This window comes from Peromyscus maniculatus, chromosome 21 (genome assembly GCF_049852395.1).
Source record: "Peromyscus maniculatus bairdii isolate BWxNUB_F1_BW_parent chromosome 21, HU_Pman_BW_mat_3.1, whole genome shotgun sequence".
Taxonomy (NCBI): Eukaryota; Metazoa; Chordata; class Mammalia; order Rodentia; family Cricetidae; genus Peromyscus; species Peromyscus maniculatus.
Window position 1 is genome coordinate 37,193,146 of NC_134872.1, and position 24,926 is coordinate 37,218,071.

The 24,926-nt window shown below is 45.6% G+C and overlaps 1 protein-coding gene and 1 pseudogene across 4 annotated transcripts in view; one reads left to right on the plus strand and one right to left on the minus strand.

Annotated features, from left to right (window-relative positions):
- Npas2 (neuronal PAS domain protein 2) overlaps positions 1-24,926 on the minus strand; it is a 182,768-nt gene that overhangs the window by 88,925 nt on the left and 68,917 nt on the right. For all 4 annotated transcript variants that reach the window (XM_042266687.2, XM_015998926.3, XM_076557426.1 and 1 more), the window contains one exon: positions 20,556-20,609. In XM_042266687.2, coding sequence (XP_042122621.1) covers positions 20,556-20,587 — 32 coding nt within the window. In that variant the 5' untranslated portion in view covers positions 20,588-20,609. The remainder of the gene's footprint in view (positions 1-20,555; positions 20,610-24,926) is intronic.
- LOC143269995 (ATPase MORC2A pseudogene) lies at positions 3,189-4,212 on the plus strand (annotated as a pseudogene).

Genomic DNA, 24,926 nt, shown 5'->3' on the forward strand with positions numbered 1-24,926 from the left:
ATTATGCCTTTATGAGCAATTGTGTTGTCTTATGGGGTAGGGGAGACAGAGACAGAGACAGAGAGATAGAGACAGCAGATTGGAGGGTATAGGATATGTCTCTGTTAACACATACCCTCAGGAACCTCAGCCTTTGGTTTCTGAATGCAGGTTCCAGGCTAACCTTTTGTGAAATGTCTATCATCTTGAGGAGTTTGAATTTGGTTATGTGGGTCTCATTTCTTGGGTTCTTATGATTTAAGAGATGCTATGTAGTTCTTTACATACAGTTGCATGCTGCATGATGTTTCCATTAACAGCAGATCATACACATGACAGCAGGCACATGAGAGTTCAACAGAGCAGGAAAGTTGTAGTTGCCTATTGACCTCACAACATCACAGTTGAGTGCGTTACTCATGTGATCATGACAACACTGGTGTAAACAAACCTACTGTGCACTCAGGCACCTAAAAGTACAGCACCAACAACCATGTGGAGGAACTAATATTGATGAAAACAACCATTGGTGATGTCACTGGTTCGTGTATTCACTGCATTTTAAATTATCATAAAGGCAAATACATCTACTTCTGAAAACATGTTGCTAGGGAACAGTGCACGTGTTACATCAGTAGCAACCACTTCATACGTCTGTTTGTCAAGTTTCTTGGTGGCATCATTTTCTTTTGTGCTTGGTTCAACCTCATGGTGTTTTGTTTATAGTAGCCCTAAGAACAGTAGGATATGGAATATACATACATACACATATATATGTACACATACACACACATACACACATACACACACACACACACACACCCCAACAGCCTAGGTGTGCTGAAGGACGTGTCATCTGAGTTTTTATGGTATAGACTATGATGCCTGCAGAGATGAAAAATCCCCATATGATTCATTTCTCAGAGCCTATTTCTGTCGGTAAGTGGCTCATGGCCATACTGAGTCTTCCATCCTTACAATGACCCTATTAGGTAGGTATCATTCTTTTTTCATTTTTCAGGTGAAGAAGCCAAAGCACCGAGGCTGTGTGACTTGTCACCATCACACAGTGGGCCAGGGGCAATGCAGGCTGGCCGAGACATCTGCGTGCGAAGCCCCACACATTCCTGCCTCTTTCTGCAGCTCCCCCAAACCACGCAGCAGCATCTGCTAAGAAGCCACATACCCCCTATTCCAGGAGCCCAGAGTTGAGAGGGACTAATGCCCATGGTTTGAGTTTCATCCATAGCACTGGAACGAAGCACATACTCTACAGAAAACAGCATTTCAGACAGTCTGTGTTCCCCTGTCAGACTGGATATTATAGAAAGCTAGGAGCAGAGCGTGACTCCAGCTCCTTTCCACTGCTATGGTCACCTATGGTCAACCGTATTGCTCTTCGATTAGTATTTCCATGTTCTTTTAAAAACAGTTAGGATAGCCTATCTCTGCCCTGGAAGTCAGTCATACTATGACGTGGAAATGTAGGTACAAATAGCAAGGGTCTGTTTCCAGTCAGAGACCTGAACGTCCATTCAGAACTGCGGTTTCCTGCTTTGGCAATGAGCCAGGTGACTTTTCTCTCACCCTGAGCTCCCAAGTTGACACTTAATAGGAACAATCTTGGTATAATAGTATGGAGAGGTGTTGGCCCCCTTAGAAGGTGGGGGCTAATGGGAGATTATTAGGTCATCACCCTGGGAAACGGTTAAGGTTAATGCCTGATAGGAGTAGATTAGCTACTATATGCGTAGGTTGTTATAAAGCAAGTTTGTTTTCTTCATTTACTCCTGTTCCTCACCTCCCCTCATGCAGACTCACCCACCATGAACTCCTCACCAGAATCTTGCTCGCAGACTTCTGAGAATGTAAGCCAAAGGAACCTACTGTGGGATGGTCTGTATGTCAAATTGCTCTGATTGGTCAATAAATAAAACACTGATTGGCCAGTGGCCAGGCAGGAAGTAGGTGGGACAAGGAGAGAGGAGAATTCTGGGAAGTGGAAGGCTGAGGTGGGGAGACACTACCAGCCGCCGCCATGACAAGCCGCATGTGAAGACACCGGTAAGCCACAAGCCACGTGGCAAGGTATAGATTTACGGAAATGGATTAATTTAAGATATAAGAACAGTTAGCAAGAAGCCTGCCATGGCCATACAGTTTGTAACCAATATAAGTCTCTATGTTTACTTGGTTGGGTCTGAGCGGCTGTGGGACTGGCGGGTGACAAAGATTTGTCCTGACTATGGGCAAGGCAGGAAAACACTAGCTACAGGAACCATTTTTCTTAAAGACTCTAGTTGTCAGGCATTTTGTTATAACAGGGCAAAATGCACCAACACTCACCCCAGTGTGTCTTCTTAGGATTCTAACACAAGAGAAAAAAAGGCTTCCTCAGACTCACAATTAGAAACAGGAAATAATATCATTCCATCTTGTAATGAGGAAGAGACAAAAAGATAAACAAGTCTTGACACGTGACTCCAAGGAGGATTTATACTTTGGCTTTTGAGCTTGGAGCAGGGATATGTTTAGGTAGTGTTGCCAGTGTGGTACAGTTTAGGAAAGCAGTCAAATGAATACCCGAGTCTACCCAGCTTGGGCGGTATAGGAACAGGTTTAAAATGAGATTCAATGTACATTAGGAAGGATTTCACTCTCTTCACCAAGAAGGAAAACACTATGACCAGCCTCTTTTCATCTCAGCTCTTTCATGAGGAAAGAGGTGTTGATGAAGTCAGTCCTACCTGGAATGTTTGGACACAGGAACCCATCAGAAGAATTTGCCACTGAGGCAAGCAAAGTTCATCTTTAAATATTCTGTTTCCTACACTCAGGAGAACTGATGACCCAGTTCACAAGGCTTCCTGAGAATAACAGTGATTAGCCTTTGATCCCACAGCCAGAGAATCTAGATGTTCCAGGCTCATCAGTGACGTGGCAGTAATACAGGGCTGGGTGACAGGAGGAAGAGATTCCTGTTACAGAGCACCGTTGATTATCTTTAATCTCAAGCTTATGGATGTTACAGAATATAACCTCCAATCTAAAAAGTATCCAGATGGCCAAGACCTTTACAGAGGGCACAAAGCCAGACGGGCACTCCTGTACTTCTATTGCCAGGTCTGATATTGACCCCTTGATAAGAAATTCCCCTATGAGTATAAGGCAAAGACCAAGCGGCCCTCCTTGACTAGCCTACTTTGTCCATGCTAGGCCATCTCAAAACCAGGACATACAGGAATGAGAGAAAGCAGTGTAAATACTGTCACAGGTTGCTAAAGAAAAGACCCGGGAGGCGGCGAGCAAAAGCTCAGGCATTAGAAGTTTGTATGTGTGGGGACCTCACGGAGGACTCCAGGATGATGCTGTGGCAGGTTTAGAATATAACTATTACCCTGTGCAGAAAAGCCAACATCAAGAAAAGGATCAACGATGTTAAGTGGTGAACCCTCAAAGAACATGCAGGAACTATTTTGTTTTGGAGGACAATGTCGAATACCCAGACCTAGATGGAGCATTTATCTTCTACAACTGTCGCCTCTTCATCAAGACGGACAAGAAAGACAACCCATAGCTGGAGGGGAGCATGGCACATGGCTGAGTTGTTCCGGTCTCTGATGTGCACCATCTGGTCCCAGAGCACACACATAATAAGCAGGTTTTTTTGCTGATGCCAAGAAGAATTGGGCACCTGCTTCAGGCAATGGGGGAACACCTGGCACATTATGGGAAGGATAGCGCCATCACCCAGAATGGAATCATCAGGTTCTGGGATGAGTTTGGCTACCTCTCTGCTACATGGAGCAGCCTCCATCTGGTGAGCCACATTTCTAATGCCAGAGGGCTGTGGAAACCCTGACCACGACCATTCAACTGTGATTTGTGTCTGAAGTGGATGACCCTCCCCTTCCAGCTGAGTTCGGTAGGAAAGTTTGCTCTAGGAACCATGATCTTGAGCAGGACTAGTGTGAGGCTTCTGAACAGAAGCGGAAGACCCCCTGGGGATGTTAAAAAGGACCCAAAGACAAGGAAAGAAGCAGAAACAGCCGGTGGAGAAAATTCACCAACAGCAAGAGATGTTGAAGGCCATACTCAACCACTCCCAAGCTGATGTGAAGAAATTACCTTTTGAAATGACCATCAGACCTTCCATCGAAGAATCTGTGCTGTGGATATCGCTCTATATAAATACAACACTGATTGGCCAATAGCCAGACAGGAAGCATAGGCCGGACTAACAGAGAGGAGAATTGAGGAAACAGGAAGGGAAGAGAGAGACCTGCCAGCCACCGCCATGTTGAGCAAGATGTAAGGTACCGGTAAGCCATGAGCCACGTGGCAACTTATAGATTAATAAAAATGGGTTAATTTAAGATAGAAGAACTAGATAGCTAGAAGTCTGAGCCATTAGGCCAAACAGTTTAAATAATATAAGAGTCTGTGTGTTTATTTTATAAGTGGGCTCCGGGATTGGCGGGGTTGGTGGGAGCTGGAGAGAAAACTCTCCAGCTACAAATCTGTGTGGAGACTCAACATCCTACCAACTCCTTTACTGGCAGTGACCAAGAATGTTCTGAGAGGATTTCATCCTATACAACCAACCAATTCTGAAAGGCTCCTGTCACCAGTAGTGCCCAAAAACTTTCTGCTCTGATACCCCAATTAAAGGTCAGTACCTTTAGACTGTGCCAGCCACCTGAGGTACCTACCCTAAGGCTTGAAAAATTCTTCTGTCAAGACTGAACTCTGGCTTACCCCTTTAGTGGAGACCATCACTGTCTTTACTCTTCAATTTCAAGAGCCTTCAGGTAAGCTCTCAGATAGTTAGGGGAAGAGGACCCAGCAGACTCAAGAGGGCTCAGAAGGACAAAGGGTGCATGTGGAGGCAAGGTGTGTGAACAGGGAGTGATACATAGACCATGTCACAGTTATGGAGGTGGCAGGAACATGGTACTGTGGCAGGTAAAGTCTAATGATATGCCCACAACCACTGGGTGGAGAAAGTCAGTGATGACTTTTGGTTGGTAAAGCTGCCTCCAGAGTATCAGAGGCCTAGCAGGTAAAAAGAGGGTGAAGGAAGAAGAGTCCATGGTGGTCCAGCCTTGGTGGAGACTTCTGCCTCCAGAGCCCTCTGCCTCCAACTGTCTCCATATGAGTCTGATACCACTGCTACAAACATCATTAACATCATGGTCCAGCTTCTTTAGGATTGCCTAAAGCAGTATTAGGGTGCTCCTGCCTCCAAGTTTCCCCATTTCCAAGGTGTTGAGTGAAGTCAGAATTCACTATGAATTTAGAATATCTTTTTCTTTGAAGAATACTTCAAGTCATAGGAGACAGGGCTGCAGGATCTGCTCTTTCTGCCAGAGCTGTGCCAAATTGCTCCAGAATCCACCCTTTCTACCAGAGCTGTGCCAAATTGCTGGCCAAGGCCTTTGAGGTGATCCATGTACACATTCCAGCTAAATCTCAGTGAGATGAGCTGAGGACCAGCATCCTCACTCCCGCAAAAGGGCAGGAGGAATCTGGATCCATCTTGGGCTTACTCCCCACCAGAGAGCTTAGGTGATTTAGCAGGCTGGCCTCATCCCAGCCAGCCCAAACTTGACTCTGGCCCTCGTTCCGCTATTTTCTTATGTATCACCAGCTTTGAGAATCCTCCAAGCTGTAAAAATGAGATCCAGCCATTTGGGCAGAACATTTGGATGAGTCTGAGACAAGGTGTCGATGGAGTATGTGACTAGAAACTGGTGAGAAGAGCAGGAGAAGGCGGGGAGAATGCAACTGGGGTGGTGGTGAGCAGAGACAGGAAGGGCTACGGAGAGTCCTCTACAAAGACCACACCAGCATTACTCCGCAGTACGATCGCTATCTGTCTGTTAATTCTCCAGTGTCAGCCCTAACACCTGCCTTGTGGGCTGCAGGCTTCAGAGGTTTCTAGATGAAGGTGTCTCTGTCCAGTTTCACTTGCCTACGTAAGTATCTTAGTCACTGTTCCACTGCTGTGAAGAGATGCCATGACCACAGCAGCTCTATAAAAGGAAGCATTTAACCGGGGCTTCTTTACAGTGTCAGAGGCGTGGCCCATTGTCATCATGGCGGGGAGCACGGTGGCTAGTATGGCAATGGAGCAGGAGCTGAGAGATGCATCCTGATCCACTGGCCACAAGGGAGAGAGACACACTGGGCCAGGTGTGGGCTACTTAAAAACCTCAAAGCCCACCGCCAGTGACCTACATCCTCCAACAAGGCCACACCTCCTAATCCTATCAAAGAGTTCGACACCTTGGTGACTAAGCATTCATATATATATATATATATATATATATATATATATATATATATATGCCTTTGGGGGCTATTTTTATTCAAACCAGCACAGTAAGGCAATACTGATGATAGACTTCTTTTAAAATTGTAATCTTGGAAGTAACATAGTAAGAGATTTTTGGGGCAGAGCTCCATATATTTCGCAACATGGTTAGCGTGAAGAGTTTGACCCCAAACTCCCTCATCTGCCCTACCCTCTACAACCTGACAAGCCCTGTTGTCTCCTCCACCACTACGCTGATGGTCCCCAACTTCTGGCCTGGTATGACTTTCCCTTTACAATGGTGTGAAGGTGATACACACTCACCAGAAACTGGACTTTGAGGTTTGGATTTTAACATTTTCCTAGCTAGTGACGTGTGGCAAGATCCTATGTTATGATATGGCTGTGAGCCACAGTTCTGTGAGCCACAAGGGGAAGCAACTGATGCCCTACAGCATCCTTTGTGGCCAAGCTGAGATGTTCTATGGGTCCGGTATGCTGCAGGCATCTTAACTTTCAGGATTTCCAGCTTACCAGATTTGCAGAACATAGCCCCATTGTAAGCTGAAGAACATCTGTACTCTTAGATAACAAATACTGGCAGGCAGCATGCTACTTTATGCTCAGCAGGAAGAAGATTATGGCTGGTATTGGAAACCTAGCCAACTACACATGACTAGTGACGTCATAAATCTTACAGAAGAACCTACTAATGACACCTTCTTAAACCAATGTAATTTCTAACTGTATTCTAAATATCTATTCTTATATCTACAGATAAGTGTGGCTCCCACCCCTCTTATCAAAGAAGCTGCTCTTTATGCTAGATAGAGAGCATTACAGAAAAATACAACCGATCAAAATGTAAGGAGAAACGGACCATGGGGTGTGCAACCCAAATTGCACCATGTACAAAGTAACCCCTACACTAAAGGCTCAGGGAACAATGCAGAAGTGTGAGGGGGTGTTATAAGGGTTTTAAGAGTCGGAGCACCAGGAAGTCTGCTGTGAGACTGTGCGTTCTAGCTATGACAGGGAAGCTACACCCATGACACTCAACAACACAGCTTCCTAAACAAGACCTGAGCAATGAGAATACCAGTTAACGTGCTGATGTAGCTGGGGGGTAATATCATGTGGTCCCACCACTAGATGAAGAGCCACAGGCATGTAACAGCTTCTGAGAGAGGAAGAATTGGTCTTTATCAGGAGTTAGCTCCCTTATTAGTTACCCAATGTCAGGTAGTCATCCCTGAAATCATATAATACAGGAAATAGGAAACAGACCCAGCAGATTGTATTTGTATTTGTGTATTTATCAAGTGTGTGTGTGTGTAATAATAATAATAATTAAAGAAAATGAGGCTATGGATTTGAGAGGGAGGATGGAGGGGGACATTAGAGGGGTTGGAGGATGGAAATGAAGGGGAGGTATATATAATTATATTTTAATCAAAAGTTAAAATACTAATTTTTAAAAATTTATATGTATATTTGTGTGTGTGTATGCCTTCAGAAGCCAGAAGCAGGAGTCAGATCCTCTGGGGCTAGAATTACAGACAGTTGTGAGCTGCCTAATGTGGATGCTGGGAACAGAACTTGAGTCCTTGGAAGAGTGGCAAGCAGGCATGATCACTGAGTGATTTCTGTTTTTTGAACTTGGCTTCTTCTGCCCGGCACAATGCCTTTCAGAGTCATCTGAGTTGTGTCCATGTCTTGATCCTTCTTGCTGCCAAGTACTCTTCTACTGTGTGAATGGACAACACAGCTGGCTTGTCCCCCCACGGGAGGATAGATGTGGCTTCCAGTCTGAGTCACTGTGGATTATACAGTGGACACAAACACTTGTTTCTAATCTTTCAGTGACAGTCTCTGTTTTCTGAAGTGAACAGTACAGGAGCAGGAGAGTTGGACCTTATGGAAGGTGTATATAGTCACCTTTATAAGCAACTGACAACCCCTTCTCCAGAGTGGCCATTTTTCCTTCCCACCAGCAATGTTCAAATGAGCCAATGGTTCTCTGTTGTCCAGGATTTAGTATTGTTGGTTCTTACATCCCAACTCTCCTAAGAAATGCACAGTGGTGCTTTATTGGGGTCTAGATTTGCATTTCCATATTGCATAGCAGTGTGTGAGTGTGTGTGTGTGTGTGTGTGTGTGTGTGTGTGTGTGTGTGTGTGTACATGCATGTGGATGCCAGAGCAGGATGGGCTATCTTTTTCTATTTTTCTCTGCCTTATCACCTTGAGACAACTGAGCCTGAAATCCACTGTTTTGGCTAGGCTCACTGGCCAGGGAGTTCTCCACCCAATCTTACCTCTCTGCTCCCATGCTTAGGTTACAGGCACTCACAGCCATGCTTAGTGTTTACGTGGGTGCCGGGGAGCCTAACTCAGGTCCGAATGCTTACAGAGCTAAGCACGCTTATCTAAAGGAACCCTTTCTTCAGCCCTTCATGTACTTTTCTTCCGTTTGTGTATCCTCAGGTGAAGCACTGTTCGGATTTTTACCTTCTAATTACAATATGTTGTGTGTTTGTGTGTGTGTGTGTGTGTGTGTGTGTGTGTGTGTGTGTGTGTACTGCCCCTTACACACACACACACACACACACACACACACACACACACACACACACACCCCAAGGGGGCAGTATTGTGTGTTTGTTTTGTTTTGTTTGGAGACACAAGGTCTCGTTATGTAGTCCAGGTTGGTCTCACACTCATAACCCTCCTCTCTCAGCTTCTGAGAGCTGAGATTACAGGGAGGTGCCCACCCAGTGGCTCGCTCATGTTTTCTTTCTTTTTTGAGACAGGGGCTCTCTATGTAGTCCTGGCTGTCCTGGAACTCACTATGAAGACCAGGCTGGCCTTGAACTCAGAGAGATCTGACTGCCTCTGCCTCTTGCGTGTTGAGATTAAAGGGGTGCACCACCACGCCGGACTCCGTTGTTTTCTTGAGGAACGTTCTATCTGCATTCACAAGGGACATGGTTTAGTTTATTTTTTCATTTGTTCAGCGCTGCCCTCATAAAATAAGCTGGAATGTATTTTTCCCTCTTTTGCTTTCCACACAGGACTACATAAAGAGGGAGGTATTTCTTCCTTCAATATTTGGCAGAATTCAGAATTCATCAATTAAACCATCTGGATCTGGGCTTTTATAGTTCCCATTTGTAAATTCAAATCCATGTATCAGAGAACTCTTCGGGCTGTGTTAGCCTGTGAGAGTTTTTTTTGCTTGTGGTTATTAAATAACTGGTCCATCCCATCTGAGTTCTTGAATTTACGTGGACACAGTTGGTCACAGAACTCCCTTATGACTCTTTGAATGTCTAAGAGCTGTGTAGTAGTGTGTCTTCTCTCATCGTCGTTGTTCCTGGCCAATTCCTGTCTCTTTTGTGGCGTCGGTCTCAGCTAGGTTTGTCAGTTTGCTTGATTCAAGAATCAGCTCTCTGCTTAGTCAGTTCTTCACCATTTGTTGTTGGTTTATTTGTTTTGTTTTACTTTCAAGTTTGTTGACTTGCGCTATTCTTCTTTTTGAAGACAAGGGCTCACTATATGTCCCTGGAAGGCCTGGAACTCACTATGTGACCAGGTTGACCTTGAACTCACAGAGATCTGCCTGCCTTTCCTTTCCCAGTGCTGGGACTAAAAGCATGGGCACCATGGCTGGCCGTGTTTAGTCTACGAATTTATTGTGTTCTTCAATTTCTCTTCTCACCTCTTTATCTCCCCTTTATTCCCCACCCCTACGGTCAGTGTGTACAGACCGGAAGTTCCAGCTCATTGTGGGTGGGACAATCCCTGTGATGGTGGTCCTAGGTTCTATAAGAAACAGGCTGAGCAAGCCATGAAATCAACATCCAATGTCTTTCTTAATTGCTTTCCACCTTAGTTTTTGAGACAAAGCCTCTCATTAAGCTTGGAGCTCATCAATTCAGATAGGCTGACTGGCCATTGAGATCCAGGGAGCTACCTGTTTGGGCCCCTGACCTCCAGTGATGGAGCTATAGGTACCCGGCTTTTACATGGGTGCTAGCTAGGGTCAGGGTTCTGAACTCACGTCCCCATGTTTCTACAGCAGGCTCTTTACTAACTAACTGAGCCATTCCCCAACCCTTGCTTCTACTTTTTTCTTTAAAAAATTGTGTGTGTGTTTGTGTGTGTGTGTGTGCACCCATGTGTGTGCAGTACCTGAGGAGGTCAGAAGAGGTCTCTCAGAATTAGAGTTACAAGCAGTTGTGAGTCCCTGATATGGGAACTGAACTTAGGTCCTTTAAACAGCAGCATCTTAACCTTTGAGCCGCCATCTTTCCAGCCCCTACTTCCTTATGGTGGGAGTGGAGTTGTGGCGGAAGACATTTTCTTTTTCTAATGTGGGCATCTCCTGCTGCAGGGTTCTCTCTAGGCACTACAGCAGCTGTACCACACTGTACCTGAAATGCATTTTCCCATTTCTTCCAGCTAGTATATTCTCGAATATTCCTTGAGACATCCCTTTTGATCCGTGGGTTACTTAGAAGTTTGTTATTTAATTTTCTAAGCTCCAGAGATTTTTTTTCCCTCTTTTCCTAAAATTTTTCTGTTTCTAATTTAATTTTGGTTCATTTGGATTTCTCTACATTTGTTTTATGAAGCAACATTTGGTCTATCTTGGTACATGTTCAATAGGTACTTGAAAATCGGATCCTGATATTGCTGTGTGGAGTGTTCTATAAATGTCAATCAGATTCTGTTGGCTGCTGGTACATTTTAGCTCTTTGACATCTTTGCCGCATTGCGGCTCACTGGTGTGTTACTGAGAAAGGCATAGTGAAGACTCCTCTGGGTTCTTCAGGTTGGGCTGCACAGACTTGGAAGCACTTTCCTTGGAGTGTGCACACATTTAGAATTGTTATCTGTTCTTGGTGAATTGATCTTTTATCTTCATGCAATGTCATCCTGTCTTCCTGGTACTAGTTCGTGCTCTGACATATACTTGGTTATCACTTTGGCTTTCTCTAAATTACTGTTGGTGCCATGTATAATTTTCCGTTTTGCTTTTAACCTACTTAGAGGATTAAGTTTGTGGTGCATGTCTTGTGACAGCATGTATTTGTGCTGCTTTTAAAAAAAGCCCATTCTGCTTGATGGTAAGATCCTATTGCTGAAGACGTCAAATGCTTTGGTCACAGGACTTGGAGAAATCAAGCTTCCTCCCTGATGACTCGAGTTCATAGCACCAGAAGGAAAGAAAAGCTGTCAACAGTCTTACACAGTTGGCAACTTTGGGAGCTACAATAACAACTGACCTGGCAAGATATGCCATGGGTGCAACGGTGTCATGAATATTATGGGGGTAACCAACTACTTTCTGATTGGATTGAAGGCCCATTCCACAGGAGGAAACTCATGCCTGGTATTGAAAATATGAACCCCAGGGCTGGGGAGCTCACAGGCTCCACAGGGGAACCTACTGCTCTTATTTTGCTAAATGGACACTCTATCAAACTGTCTTCCAAACATGTCTCTCTATGCCCATAGATGAGTTCAGTTTTCAGTCCTCATCAGAGAAGCATCTTTGTTCAGTTAATACAAAGATTCACAACAGGTCCAACTGCAGAGAATGAGTGTCTGGAGAGTGATCAGGCATTAATGGGACATCTGTTTCACACCCTCAAGGGTATGCCAAGGCTCAGGAAACATTTCAGAAGAGGAGGCAGAAAGATTGTAAGAGCCAGAGGTCAGGAAAGTCTGGGAGGGAAGCAGTGTCTTCTGGACATGACAGGGCCTTTGAACTCTTGAACTCAAAGACCAAGCACAACCACAGGAACACTCTAGAATAGATGGGTGAGGGGCACATGAGGCCCCATCTCTAGATGAGGAGCTGTTAATAGTTGATAGCTGCTAGGTGGAGAAGCGTTGATTTTCTTTGGGGATATTGTGCTGCATAGTTTTACATCAACTTGACATGAGATAATGTCATCCTAAAGGAGGGAACCTCAATTAAGAAAATATTTCCATAAGATGGGGCTGTAGGCGAGCCTGTAGGGCATTTTCTTAATTAGTGATTGATGGGGGAAGGTCCAGCCCATTGTGGGTGGTGCCATCCCTGGGCTGGTGGTCCTGGGTTCTATAAGAAAGCATGCTGAGCAAGCCATAAGGAGTAAGTCAGTAAACAGTACCCCTCCATGATCCCTGCATCAGCTCTTGCCTCCAGATTTCTGCCTTGATTGAGTTCCTGTCTTGACTTGCTTCAATGATGAAGAGTGATATGGAAGTGTAAGTCATATAAACCCTCTCCTTTCCAAGTGGCTTTTTGGTCATGGTGTTTCATGTCAGCAATAGAAACCCTAACTAGGACAGGTATGATCCCTGGTAGGCTAACCCATGCTTCCGTAGATGAACCCGCACACATGCATATATAGGCAGAGCTAACTGGACTCAATGAGTTATAAAAATAAGAGAGCATAAAGTTGGAAGGTGATACAGGGTAAAATTCAGAAAGCATTGGGGAGTGGGGGTGAATATGAACAAAACTGTACACATGTATGATATTCTCAAAGACTACATAAAATATTATAATTAAAAATATTGCCCTGGAGAGATGAGTCAGGGATTCAGAGAGGGCACTGCTCTTGGGAGACCAAGTTTGTTCTTAGCACCCATGTATTCAGGTAGCTCACAAATGCCTGTAACTCTAGCTCCAGAGGATCTGATGCCTCTGATCTCTGCCAACACCTGCACTCTGCACATACCCACACAAGACACATACACACCTAATTAGAAATCAATAAACCTAAAAACCCCACTGGGCAACCTCTGTGTCATATTTAGATAATCTGTATTTAATGGAATAGCCTGCGGGCGTGTGTGTGTGTGTGTGTGTGTGTGTGTGTGTGTGTGTGTGTGTGTGTGCATCTATGTTTGGGTTAAGGTATCATTCTATAACCTATTTTTCTGTTCGTTCATTTGCTCTTTTTGGCTGTTGCTCCTGTTCATCTTTTCTATCTTCTTTTGAATTATATAAACATTTTTTAGTATTTTACCTAGTGTAGTAAAAACTCTAGGGAATACACAATGGAAACTTATTTTCTCAGCTCCAGCTTCATGCCCGTGAAATTTTACGCTGTGTAGTTCTCTTTATTTGCTCTCCCACTTTGCCGCGTATCTGCTCTTTATGTCCTCTGTGGACAGATGCTAAGTTCCGAATACACTAGGAAATTGTGCAGTTTGAATACGTCAGACATTATTATCTCTCCCCGGTTAGCTGCTATTTCCTTCATTGCTCTCTTTACTCCTCATCCTCCCCAGTTTCTGTCTGATATTATTTCCTCCTTGCTAGCATTACCTTAGCAATTTTTCCCTTGCGCGGCTCCTGACAGCATGGTCCCCTCTCTTAGATATCAGCTTCACTTAGCATCATCCTTAAGGGATATTTTCATTGGATATAGAGTTTACAATAAACAATTTTTTTCTTTGACACTTAAAAAACACTGTGCCACTTCTGGACGTTTCTGTGGCTTCTGAGGAGAACTCCACAGTACTACTTTTCAGAGCTGTCCCACATGGCCAGTCTTGGATTCCAGGTGGAGGTCTTAAAAAAGGGGGCCATCTTAGAGATTTAAGGGACACCATTAAATCTTAAGTAGGTTGTGGAAGAAGATGTTATCTGGGTTTCAGGGCAGAAAAGTCCACACAGGGTAAGATGGGTCAAGTTGGTACCGCCTGAGGTGAAGTTGGGGGCCTCACTAATGATTTCTCTGCAGGTTTGGCAAGCAATCCAGAGTGGCTGCGAGGCATTTCCTCCCTTCTGAGATGGCACAGGGCATCTTTACTCTTAGCCACCATTTTCAGAAAAAAAGTCTGCGTCCCAATGGGAAGCTGGCCTAATTTCACGGTGACTCTTAGTTAACACTCACATCATTTAACTCCAGTCTGGCCCTTAGCAGCTTGTCACTAAACGCCTCAAAGGAATGGCTAGCCTTTTCCAAGGGATGACAGTCTGTTCAAGAAGGTGGACTTCTGGCCATCCTTGATTAGTTGGCAATTCACTGAACTCATTGAACTTGCTTTGAAATAAATTATCTTTTCCCTCAGATGCCCCAGAGAGGTTCTGGGTTTCCCTGAGCTAAGACAACCCCAGGTTTCCAAACCTTCCAGGCACAGATTTCTGATGGCAGTTCTCTTCAGTCAAAAGAACAGAACCCAGCAAGGTAAGAGCTAAAAGGCCCCAGAGGAGGGAGCCCCCTTTTCCATTCTGCTGTTTACTGGGCCACGGGAAGAATTAGCATTCTGCCTGCAAGCATAGTTCTACTTTTCCCTTTGTTTTGAGAACAGAATCACTCATCTGGAAATTACAGGGTAATAGAAATGAGTCCCGTGTCCTGTTATCGTCCCTGTTCTTTCGATGCCGGCTGCCGCCTTAATCACCATCCAAACACACAGAGGGAGGAAGCCTCAAAAATGGCTTACTGTCATTTTTATCCCAGGATGGAGCTTAGGATAACATACATAAAACCAAGTCCAAAGCCTAGGAGAGGAAATCACAGCACAATCCGCATCCAAGACACAACTGGAGCAGCAGCACAGAACCCAGGGCATGGTGCCTGCGGGCGTGGCGGTCCGCAAGCATGCGTGGACCCAAAGCCGTCGGTGTTGGCCACAGCCTTTGCCTATGAGCCTTTCCATTCAGACTTACTTTTTTTTTTTTTAATAGCCAAAGAAATCGTGTACATTACATGAAACAAGATCAGTCTGTGAAAACGCAGTCGCCTGAGAAGGCAGAGCTCACACATCGCTCACTCGATCCCCTGGCTTTGCCTAACAGACTGCAGGCTCCGTTTCCTCCTTTATGATGGTTTCCATGATTGCCCCCACTCCACCCCCCACCCCAAATGTTCCCATTGAAGGCAGGATCATGCTACATGCCCTTCTACTGTAGCATTCACTTGCTTACTGTATGACTCAGTTAGCAAAATGCAAATGGATGGTCCCAGTCACGGGTCCTCATCCTTTTCCTCCACCTGGGAATTGAGAGGAAGCGACACACCTGGGCATAGCTGACGCTCTCCCTCACACATGGCTACCTCAGTGCAGGGGTGGGTACAGAATTCTCGCTTATCCTGTTTGAATACCTCCCCTTTGCCCAAACCACACTGAGACTAAGGCTTAGGGTCAAAGAATAAACAAGAGTTCAGCTCACATTTCAGATCCAGCAATCCCTCTATTGAGAACCCCAAATACCAGCTAATCTTGCCTGACACTCTTGATTCTCTGGAACAAAACACACCAAAGCCATAGCCCCCTCCTCCTCTTCACCTCAACTAAATGCCTGGGGTTCTGGAAACACCTTCATAGCCAAATGGGAAGAGGAGAGCATGTATTTCTTCAATACCAGGTCAAAAATGAAGCGAACATCCAGCGCTCGTTAGCAACGAGTGAAACAAACAATTCCACGACGCAGGGAACCTGTAGACACTTGTGTTCTTTGAGCAAAGCAACTGCCAGCACCTACTGTCCCTGTCTGTCCCTTGAGCACAAAGCAAGGCAAAGGGAGCATCTACTGGGAGTGTGGGGGGAGGTCAGGGATACGGAGATTTGATCCCTGGGGCGACTGGTGGGCTGTGTAATCTCAGCTCCTAAGGCTTCTCTACTGTAGTGTAGGAGCAGTAATAGCCCACTTTACAGGGATTCCACGAGAATGGGAGAGGATCTGTGGTCGGGTGACCCAGACATACCAAGGGGCCTGTATACCTTAGCTGTCTCATCAGCACCATGGATGTCGAGCTGTGCCAAAAGCGTACACACACTGAATGCCTGGGACTGTCTCAGAGGGAAGCTGTGACTTTTGTCACCCCTATTTTACAGTAGATGACCCTGAGGTTAAGGGCAGTTTAGTGGCCTGTCCAAAAATAGACAAAAGAGAAGCACTAAAGCCAGCTCTGTATGATTGACGGCTCTCTCTCTCTCTCTCTCTCTCTCTCTCTCTCTCTCTCTCTCTCTCTCTCTCTCTCTCTCTCTCTCTCTCTCACACACACACACACACACACACACACACACACACACACACAGCAATTAATTTGAATTACAGAGACATACCCCTATACAAAATGGCAAACTGGGAGCTTCATTATTCAGGGATTTTTTTTTTTCCCCCAAGACAGGGTTTCTCTGTATAGTTTGTTACCTGTCCTGGAGCTCGCTCTGTAGACCAGGCTGGCCTCGAACTCACAGATATCCACCTGGCTCTGCTTCCCGAGTGCTGGAATTAAAGGCGTGCACCACCACCACCACCACCACCACCACCACCACCACCACCACCACCACCCGGCTATCCAGGGTTCTTACATCTCTCAACCACACTGTTTCTCTTTTGACCTCTTGGATTCAAAGTTCATTTTTTAAGTCTTCCCAAAAGAAAGCAGAGCAGTAGAGGGTCCTGAACACATGACAGGCAATTATGGTGATATTTTATCTGTGTACCCCAATAAAGTTTATCTGAGGATCAGAGGAAAAAGCCAACTGCTATAGTAAACATAGAGGTCAGGCAATGGTAGCACACACCTTTAATCCTATCACTTGGAATGCAGAGATCCATCTGGATTGGTGTGATTTCAAGGCCACGCTGGGAACAGAGCCAGGCATGGTGGTACATACTTTTAATCCCAGCACTAACCATAAAGGTCTGGAGGTCTGTACAGACAGACAGGAAGTGACAGAGCTGGGCGGGAAGAGGAAGAGATGTAGCTGGGCGGAGAGAGGAAATGAGATGGCAGAACAGTAAGGCATATAGGCATGGGTAGACAGGAAGTAGGTTTCTTTGGCGGAGGATCTCCAAGTGGTGAGAATGTGGCTGGCTACTTTCTGCTTTTCTGATCTCTCAGTTTTAACCCCAATATCTGGCTCCAGGGTTTTTTTTTTTATTAATAAGACTGTTTAGCAGTTTGTCCTATAGGCAATCAATTAACACCCACTGGATTTACAAGTAAATTCACAGAAGAGAGTGGGATAAAATCCTTTTCAGAATATGTGACCATCAATCTCAAGGCACTGTGCATTCCCCAAAGCTCTGAAAGCCATGACTCATATAAAGTAAGTTTCCCCCCCCCCCCCCCCCGGGGGGACAATGAGGATCATAATCTCCAGCTAATAAACATCTTCAATATCCCAAGAATATCTTGTGAATGAAAGGAAATCCTTCCAGGGTCTCCAGGTGTGTAAAGGAATGGCTTCCCATGGTGCTGCCACAAAAATCTTCAGAGCTGGAGGTTTTGAAAAGCACGTGAAGCCATCCAGGGTCAGTGTTAGGAAGGGCTGGCTGCATCTTAGCCAAAGGATGGGGTGTTAACAGTTGTTCCGAGTCCCTCTGAGCATTTGAGGGTGAGAGAAGAGAGGACTAACTTCTTCTTCTCGTTTGTATGTAGACATCCATGCAGAGTTGCACAAAAGGGGACTTTTTAGGAAGGGGGCAGTGCTGTGGCTTGGATGTCATTTATCCCCACAGGGCGCATGCATTGGAAGTTTGGTCCTCAATGGGATGGGGGTGAGAGCCTGACGATGTGCATCCCATGGGGAGCAGCGACTCTCTACTCTGGATTCTTGACTGCGATGCTTGCGATGTGACCTTTCACCTCTCCTCGCCTTCCCTCATCCTCATCCTCCATGCCTGCTCTTTGTCTCTCTCTCCTTTACCGTAATCTCTCTCTCTACTTCTTGGGTCCTATAGTGAAGCTGTCTCCCACAGTTTCCTCACCAGAGTCCCTTCCCGTCAACCACCAGAACTCTGACTGAAGGAAACCATTTTTTCTTTATTCCCGTACAGCAATGATTACCTAACTAACTGAGATATGTTCTTAGCCTAAAGCAAATGGGATTGGGAATGAATCAAAACAAAGGGTGGGGACTCTGATTTATTTCAAGAAACTTTTAGCTAAGACTTTTTTTTTTCTTTTTTAGCATGTCCATATTTCTGATCTGCAAGTAGGGGAGAGAGCGAATGTATATTTTGCCTCCTTTTGATTCAGAGTTGAGCAATGGGGAGGTTGGGCTGAGGCCATGTGTGGCTATGAGGGAACATTAATGTCAATGATGGCAAAAGAGAGCTCCTGTGGACTTAAACAGTCTTGGTCTAGGCCTGTGGGGTTGCATGGGGAATTTGTACTTAAATGAAAAGAATCTCTCATGTCCTAAGGGATTAGAACAGACTCTAAGGCTAAGGAAGACTGCATTTAACTTCCTACCTGCCACTTCCTTGATTTTTCATAAGCCTTAGTTTAGCATAAAAAACAATATACACATCAAAAGGATATTGAATTGATAATTTGAGATAATGCACACAGAGGTACTTAGCTCAGTACTCAGTGGATATGAGTAGGAAACTCTCAATGAGTGCTGGCCACCACTGCTCTGTTCTCTGTATAAATTATTTATATTGCTATTTTGTCAACATATCGTTGTAAAGTGCTATGAAGTTTCAGACACATATGTAGATTAACACCTAAGTTAATGGTGGTTGGCTCCCCAAAATGCCCCCCCCCCCCCCCCCCCCCCGCTGAGTAGAACAAGCCAGACTGTGTTGCAGGTGAGAGAACAGGGGTATGGGACCATAAAGGCTGTCTGTCTCTGGCATGATCTAGCTCACCCTGCAGGAACCCAAAAGGCAAAACACTCCAGAGGAAGAGTCGGGTGCCAGACTGTCCCTGAGAGAAGGCAAGAATATGCTTGCCCTGTGTGGTCAAGTTCATTCATTTACTTGTTGGGAGGGCACACATGGACTTTGCAACCTTACAGGTTGGGATCTACAGGTTGCAAAACACTTCTGGAGGAGGCTGGCATGCCCAGGACCAGGCGAAGGGCCCAGAGCTTGTTGTTTTAGAATAAGCTCAAGACCTGCGGGCGTCCTTGTTTGACTGGTTTTACAGGGATGTTTTTGCACATGGAAAACTGGTGATAAGGGTAAAATAACCTCACATGTGTGAAGCCTCAAGTTCTTCCCTTGGCCCGACTGCCCCCCAAAACACGGAAAATCAGATCAAAGGAGATGTCTGTCCTGTCACTTCCTACTCCACGCTCCATGCTACACTTGTCCCAAAGCTACCTTGTGTTAATAGAAATCTTAGAGGAAGTTGAAACAGTCCAGACTTGCTCATTTTTCTTGTAGATTCAGACTGAGCAACTTTGCAAATGGCTATAGAACTGTGTCTCTCCTGGCTGTCTCCTCAGGGGACAGTTGCTCTAGAGCTACCACAGTGGGTGGGTGGTCTCTTGGGACGTCAGTCATGAAGTTCTAGGGAGGGAAGTAGGTATGTCCATTACGGGCCCATGAGGAAGCCTACAGCAGAGGACAGAGTGCCTGTCCTGGACAGCGTAGAAGGGAACAGGATGAGACTAGAGGGAGGAGGCTGATCTGTGGGTCTGTAATGAAGGTTCCCCAGAATGGCATTTGATGCTACGCTCTCTGCTGCGCTTCTGTCCCTTGCACCTGAATGGTCTTCATCACTCATCACTTATCAACTTGTGCACCCCTGGGGAGACCGAAGCCACTTACTCACGCTTGCTTTCCCAGCTTACCGAGTTTAGCACAGTGATGGCCTGCTTGGGTGGGTTGTGTCAAGTCTGATGACGTTTGACCATTCTTGACCTTCAATATCAGCCTCATGACTACCTTGAATGCCATAGGTATGCAATGAATGCTCATAAAGGGATAAACACACGCAGGGTTATAGGTGCTTTAACGTAACAACCGCCAGACCAGTAAATCCTGACTGTTCAACCATGGTACAAGGGGCCACGATGCCTCTGCTTCACAGAAGAAGAAATTGAGATAATGTAAGGACAGTGCTCAGCACAGTACTGGTTGGTTACTGACCACTCAGTAACAACTGAGTATGGATAGAGTAATGATTGGGTAACAGTGATGCTATGACTACCTAAAGTCAGGCATTACCCCAACACCACCACCAGGGCTTGAACCCAGACTGGCTTGGCTCTTATTAGCCTGCCTTGCTAAGCAGTATCTGTCCTAGAAAAGCAGTAACCAGAGCCCTCTGTGTGGAGACCACTGTCAACAGGGTAACACACGAGCATGTTCATGTCAACACAGACTTGGCAAGCCCCACACAATGGATAACTTCACTGGTGAGACACACAATTTTAGAGCCACTCTTAAATGTTTCAGGGAGAGGGTGTGTAGACACATCCCACAGCTGCCTGTCATGCTTTGTTAAATAGAGGGTAAATAAAAGCAAGCACTGTGAGGCAGGGGCATGGCTCCCACTTACCTCTTTGCTCTGTCCTTCTCATCTTCATCCATTAGATTTTCTATGCAGTTTTGCCTGCAAAACAAAACAGAAAAAAAAATCTGATGGTTGCAATCTGTTTCTAGATCTTTCTTACAGATCTGTATGGTTGTCACACTATTTTGGTCTTATCTAATATACACGCCTCAACTCAGTGATTCTTGAACTTACTGGCCATAGCAGCCCCACTGTGTGCTCAAAACTTACTGAGGATTCCAAAGTGTTCTTGTTCACGTGAGTTCAAACGGTTATGTTTCGGTACAAGCATCCGTGGCATTGAGCCATGTCTAACCTTGTGACAGGGCAGCACACTGTTGTCATCCGAACAGTTGTCGTCTGCTTGGGAACCACACAATCAAAATGAAATGGCAGTGAACCCTTCTGATGGGGCTGGGGAGGTAGCTTGTGGGTAAAGTGTTTATCATGAAGCATGAAGACCTGAGTTTGGATTTCTAGCAGTCATGTGAGAGCTGAACATGGTAGTGTGGTGTGTGTGTGTGTGTAACCCCAACGCCGGGGAGCACAAACAGGTGCTAGAACTCCTCACTGGACCACTAGTCTAGCCCAAACAGTGAGCTCCAGGTTCAATGATGGACCTTATCTCAAAAAGAAAAAAAAAAGAGGTGGATAACAATAGAGAAAAGATCTAACAAGCTCTGGCCTCCATATGTGCCCAATAGGCAGTGCACCCACCCATGTATGTGCACACACATAACACAAACACAAACACACACACCTCATAGTATTTCAGGTATGTCTATGATTTTTGTATTGAATCACAATGACAGATACTTGTAGATTGAAAGTTGGACATATCTGGTGCTATTAGAGTGATAAGTCATTAGATGCTTAAGTAGCTTCTAGAAAAATCCATTGTAACCCCCAGGGAATAAGTCTTTTTTTTTTTTTTTTAAAGCAAACAATCACTGTTTTTTTTCAAAAATGGATCTAGGTGTCAATTGGTCACATGTTGAGAACTGTCCTCGAGACCCACCCCCCCCCTCAGTGAAGCAGTGTCTCTATCTCAGACCGACCCCAGTGAGCTCCTCCTGGAAGACGCCTGTGATAGATAGCTCAGGGACACTGCCCTTGACTTTGTCCATTCAAAGACACACACCCTCTAACACGTGACCAGGAAGACTCAGTCCCAAAGAAGGGTGACCCATAGTCCCTCCTTAAAGCTCATGGGTGTGAAAGACTATACAATAATTCGGGAATGTTCTGGTATCCCCAAGTCTTTAGGGCCTAGCTCACCCCTTGGAGCCTCTACTCTGGGCCATGGGCTCAAAGTCTCTCAGGCCCCAAAGATGGCAGTTTCCCTTTCTACCCTGGGTGGCCCTGGGTTTTCCTTCCAGAGCAGAACACATCCTTGATTCCTTCTTCTATCAAATACTGCCCGGGGTGCCCCCCCAAAAGCCAGTAGTCAAGGAGAATCTGTCTCAGAGTGCCCATGAGGCCAGAGCCTGCTGGGGGACTAGAAACAGACGGCAGCAGTGTCTGAGAGGGCAAAGGGGCTGAGCTAGGGTGGGGTCAGTAGGGACAATGAATCAGCCCCACCCTCATGTTTTGCTCTTCCCCAGACATCTGAACTCCACGCTTGGCAAATGCACCAGCCACTCTCCTGCATCTTTGAAGTTTTAGATGAAAGCGTTACTGAGGCAGTTTCCTCTTGTGATCTTAGTTGCTTACATGCACAAGCACAGGCACATACCTGAACCAGAGCAAAGGCAAGAAATCCTGCAGCCACGGCTGCTATCTACACGGCCCTTTTGGTGAGCGGCAGGTGGATTTAGGGGTAGACTCACAAGGGACCCCACTTAACAGCTTAGGTTTACATCACATTGAGGTTCACACCCGCACAGGCATGCAATCAATACTTTGCAGATGGAATCTGCTCAAAGCTTTGGATGAGAATGCATTAGGGGCATTCAGCGATGACCTGTCTGGGTCCTGTGCTGCTAAGGGCAGTGACAGTGGGAAATGTCCACGGGAGGAGTGAGGGTCCACTAAGCGGTGTCCACAAATCCCCTGGGCAGGAGGGATGGCATGCCTCGTGTACTAGATCCTGACTGCATGAGTGGGACGGATGCATCATCAACCAAACATCCAAAGGTGACTAATGGTGACTATTTATCTGTATTCAGAGCTCTTTGAATCCACAAAGCATGGGGGACCTGTTCTCATGTCTTCTTCTTCCTCTCCCTCCCATGTCTCTGCCACCATTCCTTCCCCTGGCTGAGCCTGGGTAGCCAAGATGCTCCCCTTGTCAAGCAAGAATCCAAGCTCCCCAGCAACACTTGCCCAGGAATTCCAGAGGGCATCCTTGTCCCCACTGCTCGTCACCTCTGTCATCCCCCATGTCTTCCCCATGTATTACTTTCTTACTATAAAAGCTGGTGAAGTATGCATAATGAACTACTCGGCATGGTAACTACTCGGGAGTATGAGTTTCAGTGGCATCACGTTCATCCACCCTACCATGCAACCACCTCACCATCCATCTGCAGAACTCTAATCCTCCTCAAAGCTCAAATTGATATCCCTATCCCCCACTGTCTCCAGCCCTAGCAACTGTCACTCTATCTTCTGTCCCCATGAATTTAGATACTAACGTGTTAAGGTATTGTCCTTTGCAGATGGCTTCTTTTGCTTAGCATTGATGCCTGTGAGACTTTTCTATGCTTTAGCATGTGTTAGCATTTCCTTCCTTTTAAAGGCTGAATAATGTTCCACTGTAAGCTTTAGGACATCTTGTTTATTCACTCATCTGTCAATGCACACTTGGGTTTCATTAAAGGACTAACAGGAATTCAAGAAGAAGAAGAAGGAGAAGGAGGAGGAGGAGGAGGAGACCACCTTAGAAATCTCCATTAAAGAAATAATGGAGGAATATAATTGCTTTACACAACTATATAGAGTTTCCAACAAGGAAACTTTTGAGCAGTAGTTTTCTCATGACCATAGAAAGACAGCAAAGAGAAATTAGCTGTGAGAAGAAACTTTCCATCTGGAAGGACAGACGATTCTATTTGCAGCTGGAGGAATACCCACTGGTGGGATTAACCACCAGAGTGGAGTGTGAAGGGAAGCAGAGTTCTTCACTTCAAACAACCAGTCCTAAGTCTTGGGAAGCAGGGGTCCCACAGGCGACAGATGGTGTAGTGTGGATACTTGAAGGAGGGCTCACATACAAAGGGGACTATTTGCAAAGGTGTGTGGGCAATGGATAACCAAAATAAGATGATAACCACCAGGGTTGGCAACAATAGAGGTAAGCAGTAAGAGGAAAATGGTTTCCCACACCTGGAAGTAACAGACACCAGGGAAAGCAGCCTTTGATAAACCAAGAGACAAACCAAGAAGGGATCCTAGAAGCAACTACCCTTACCTCATTCTCCTCGTCTCTCCAAGAGAACCTACAAGAAGGGAGGTTACTGTATACAGCTAAGCAAAGAGGCAGGTTTAGCTCTGTTTGGTAGGAACACTCTCTGTAGAGGATCAGCCTTGAGGTTGGAAACATCTGAAGAGAGAAAGCTATGATGAGCATTTTCTGCACACACCGTCAACACTCTGACTCAGACCAGGAGGGGGGGCTTTGCCGTTTCCCTTGGGGTCCTTGACAAGATCATGCTTGTGCCAACAGTTAAGTTTACAAGCCAGGTCCACAACTGGCATAAAAACAGCTGGCAAGGCTTGAATATAGTGTGTCTTCACAGCTCCTTGGACCACAGTTAGTACACAATATATTCATGAGGCATGAAGGAGAGACGGAGGCAGAGACAGGGACAGGGATGGGGGTGGGTAGTGAATATCCTGGGCTGACCCCCTATCTGAATCTCCTGCAACTGTTAACATCACTCTCCAAGAGCATGGAGAATCCGGGGTAACACCATTTATGTAATATGTTTAAAGGTACAATTATATCCTTAAGTCTAAAATTAAAGAACGAACTGCAGTGTATGCAGGAATTACCTGCTAAAGAGAAACCCTCTGGGACAGAAATGATAGCCCATGCCCAAGGATTCCTTTACCACTTCTCAGTCACAGCCAAGTTTTGGAAAGCAAAAGCTCCTATCTCCATCCAGTTCCATGGTGGGAGTTGGGAGGAAGCTGGCCACAGCCAGCCTCTGTGTAGGGCTTAGGAAGGTACCTCTTAGCAGGCTGCATGGCCTGCCCACAGATGCAAACTCAGAGGACAGAGTCCTGTCCCTGCATTGGACACAGACACTTTCCTCCATCCACTGTTGCTCAGGGTGGCTAGATTTCTACCTTCCGTCAGACTGATTTAAATGTAAATTTCCACTGTTACCCATTTGCTCCATGACATCAATAAGCCCCTGAAATGTCAGTCTG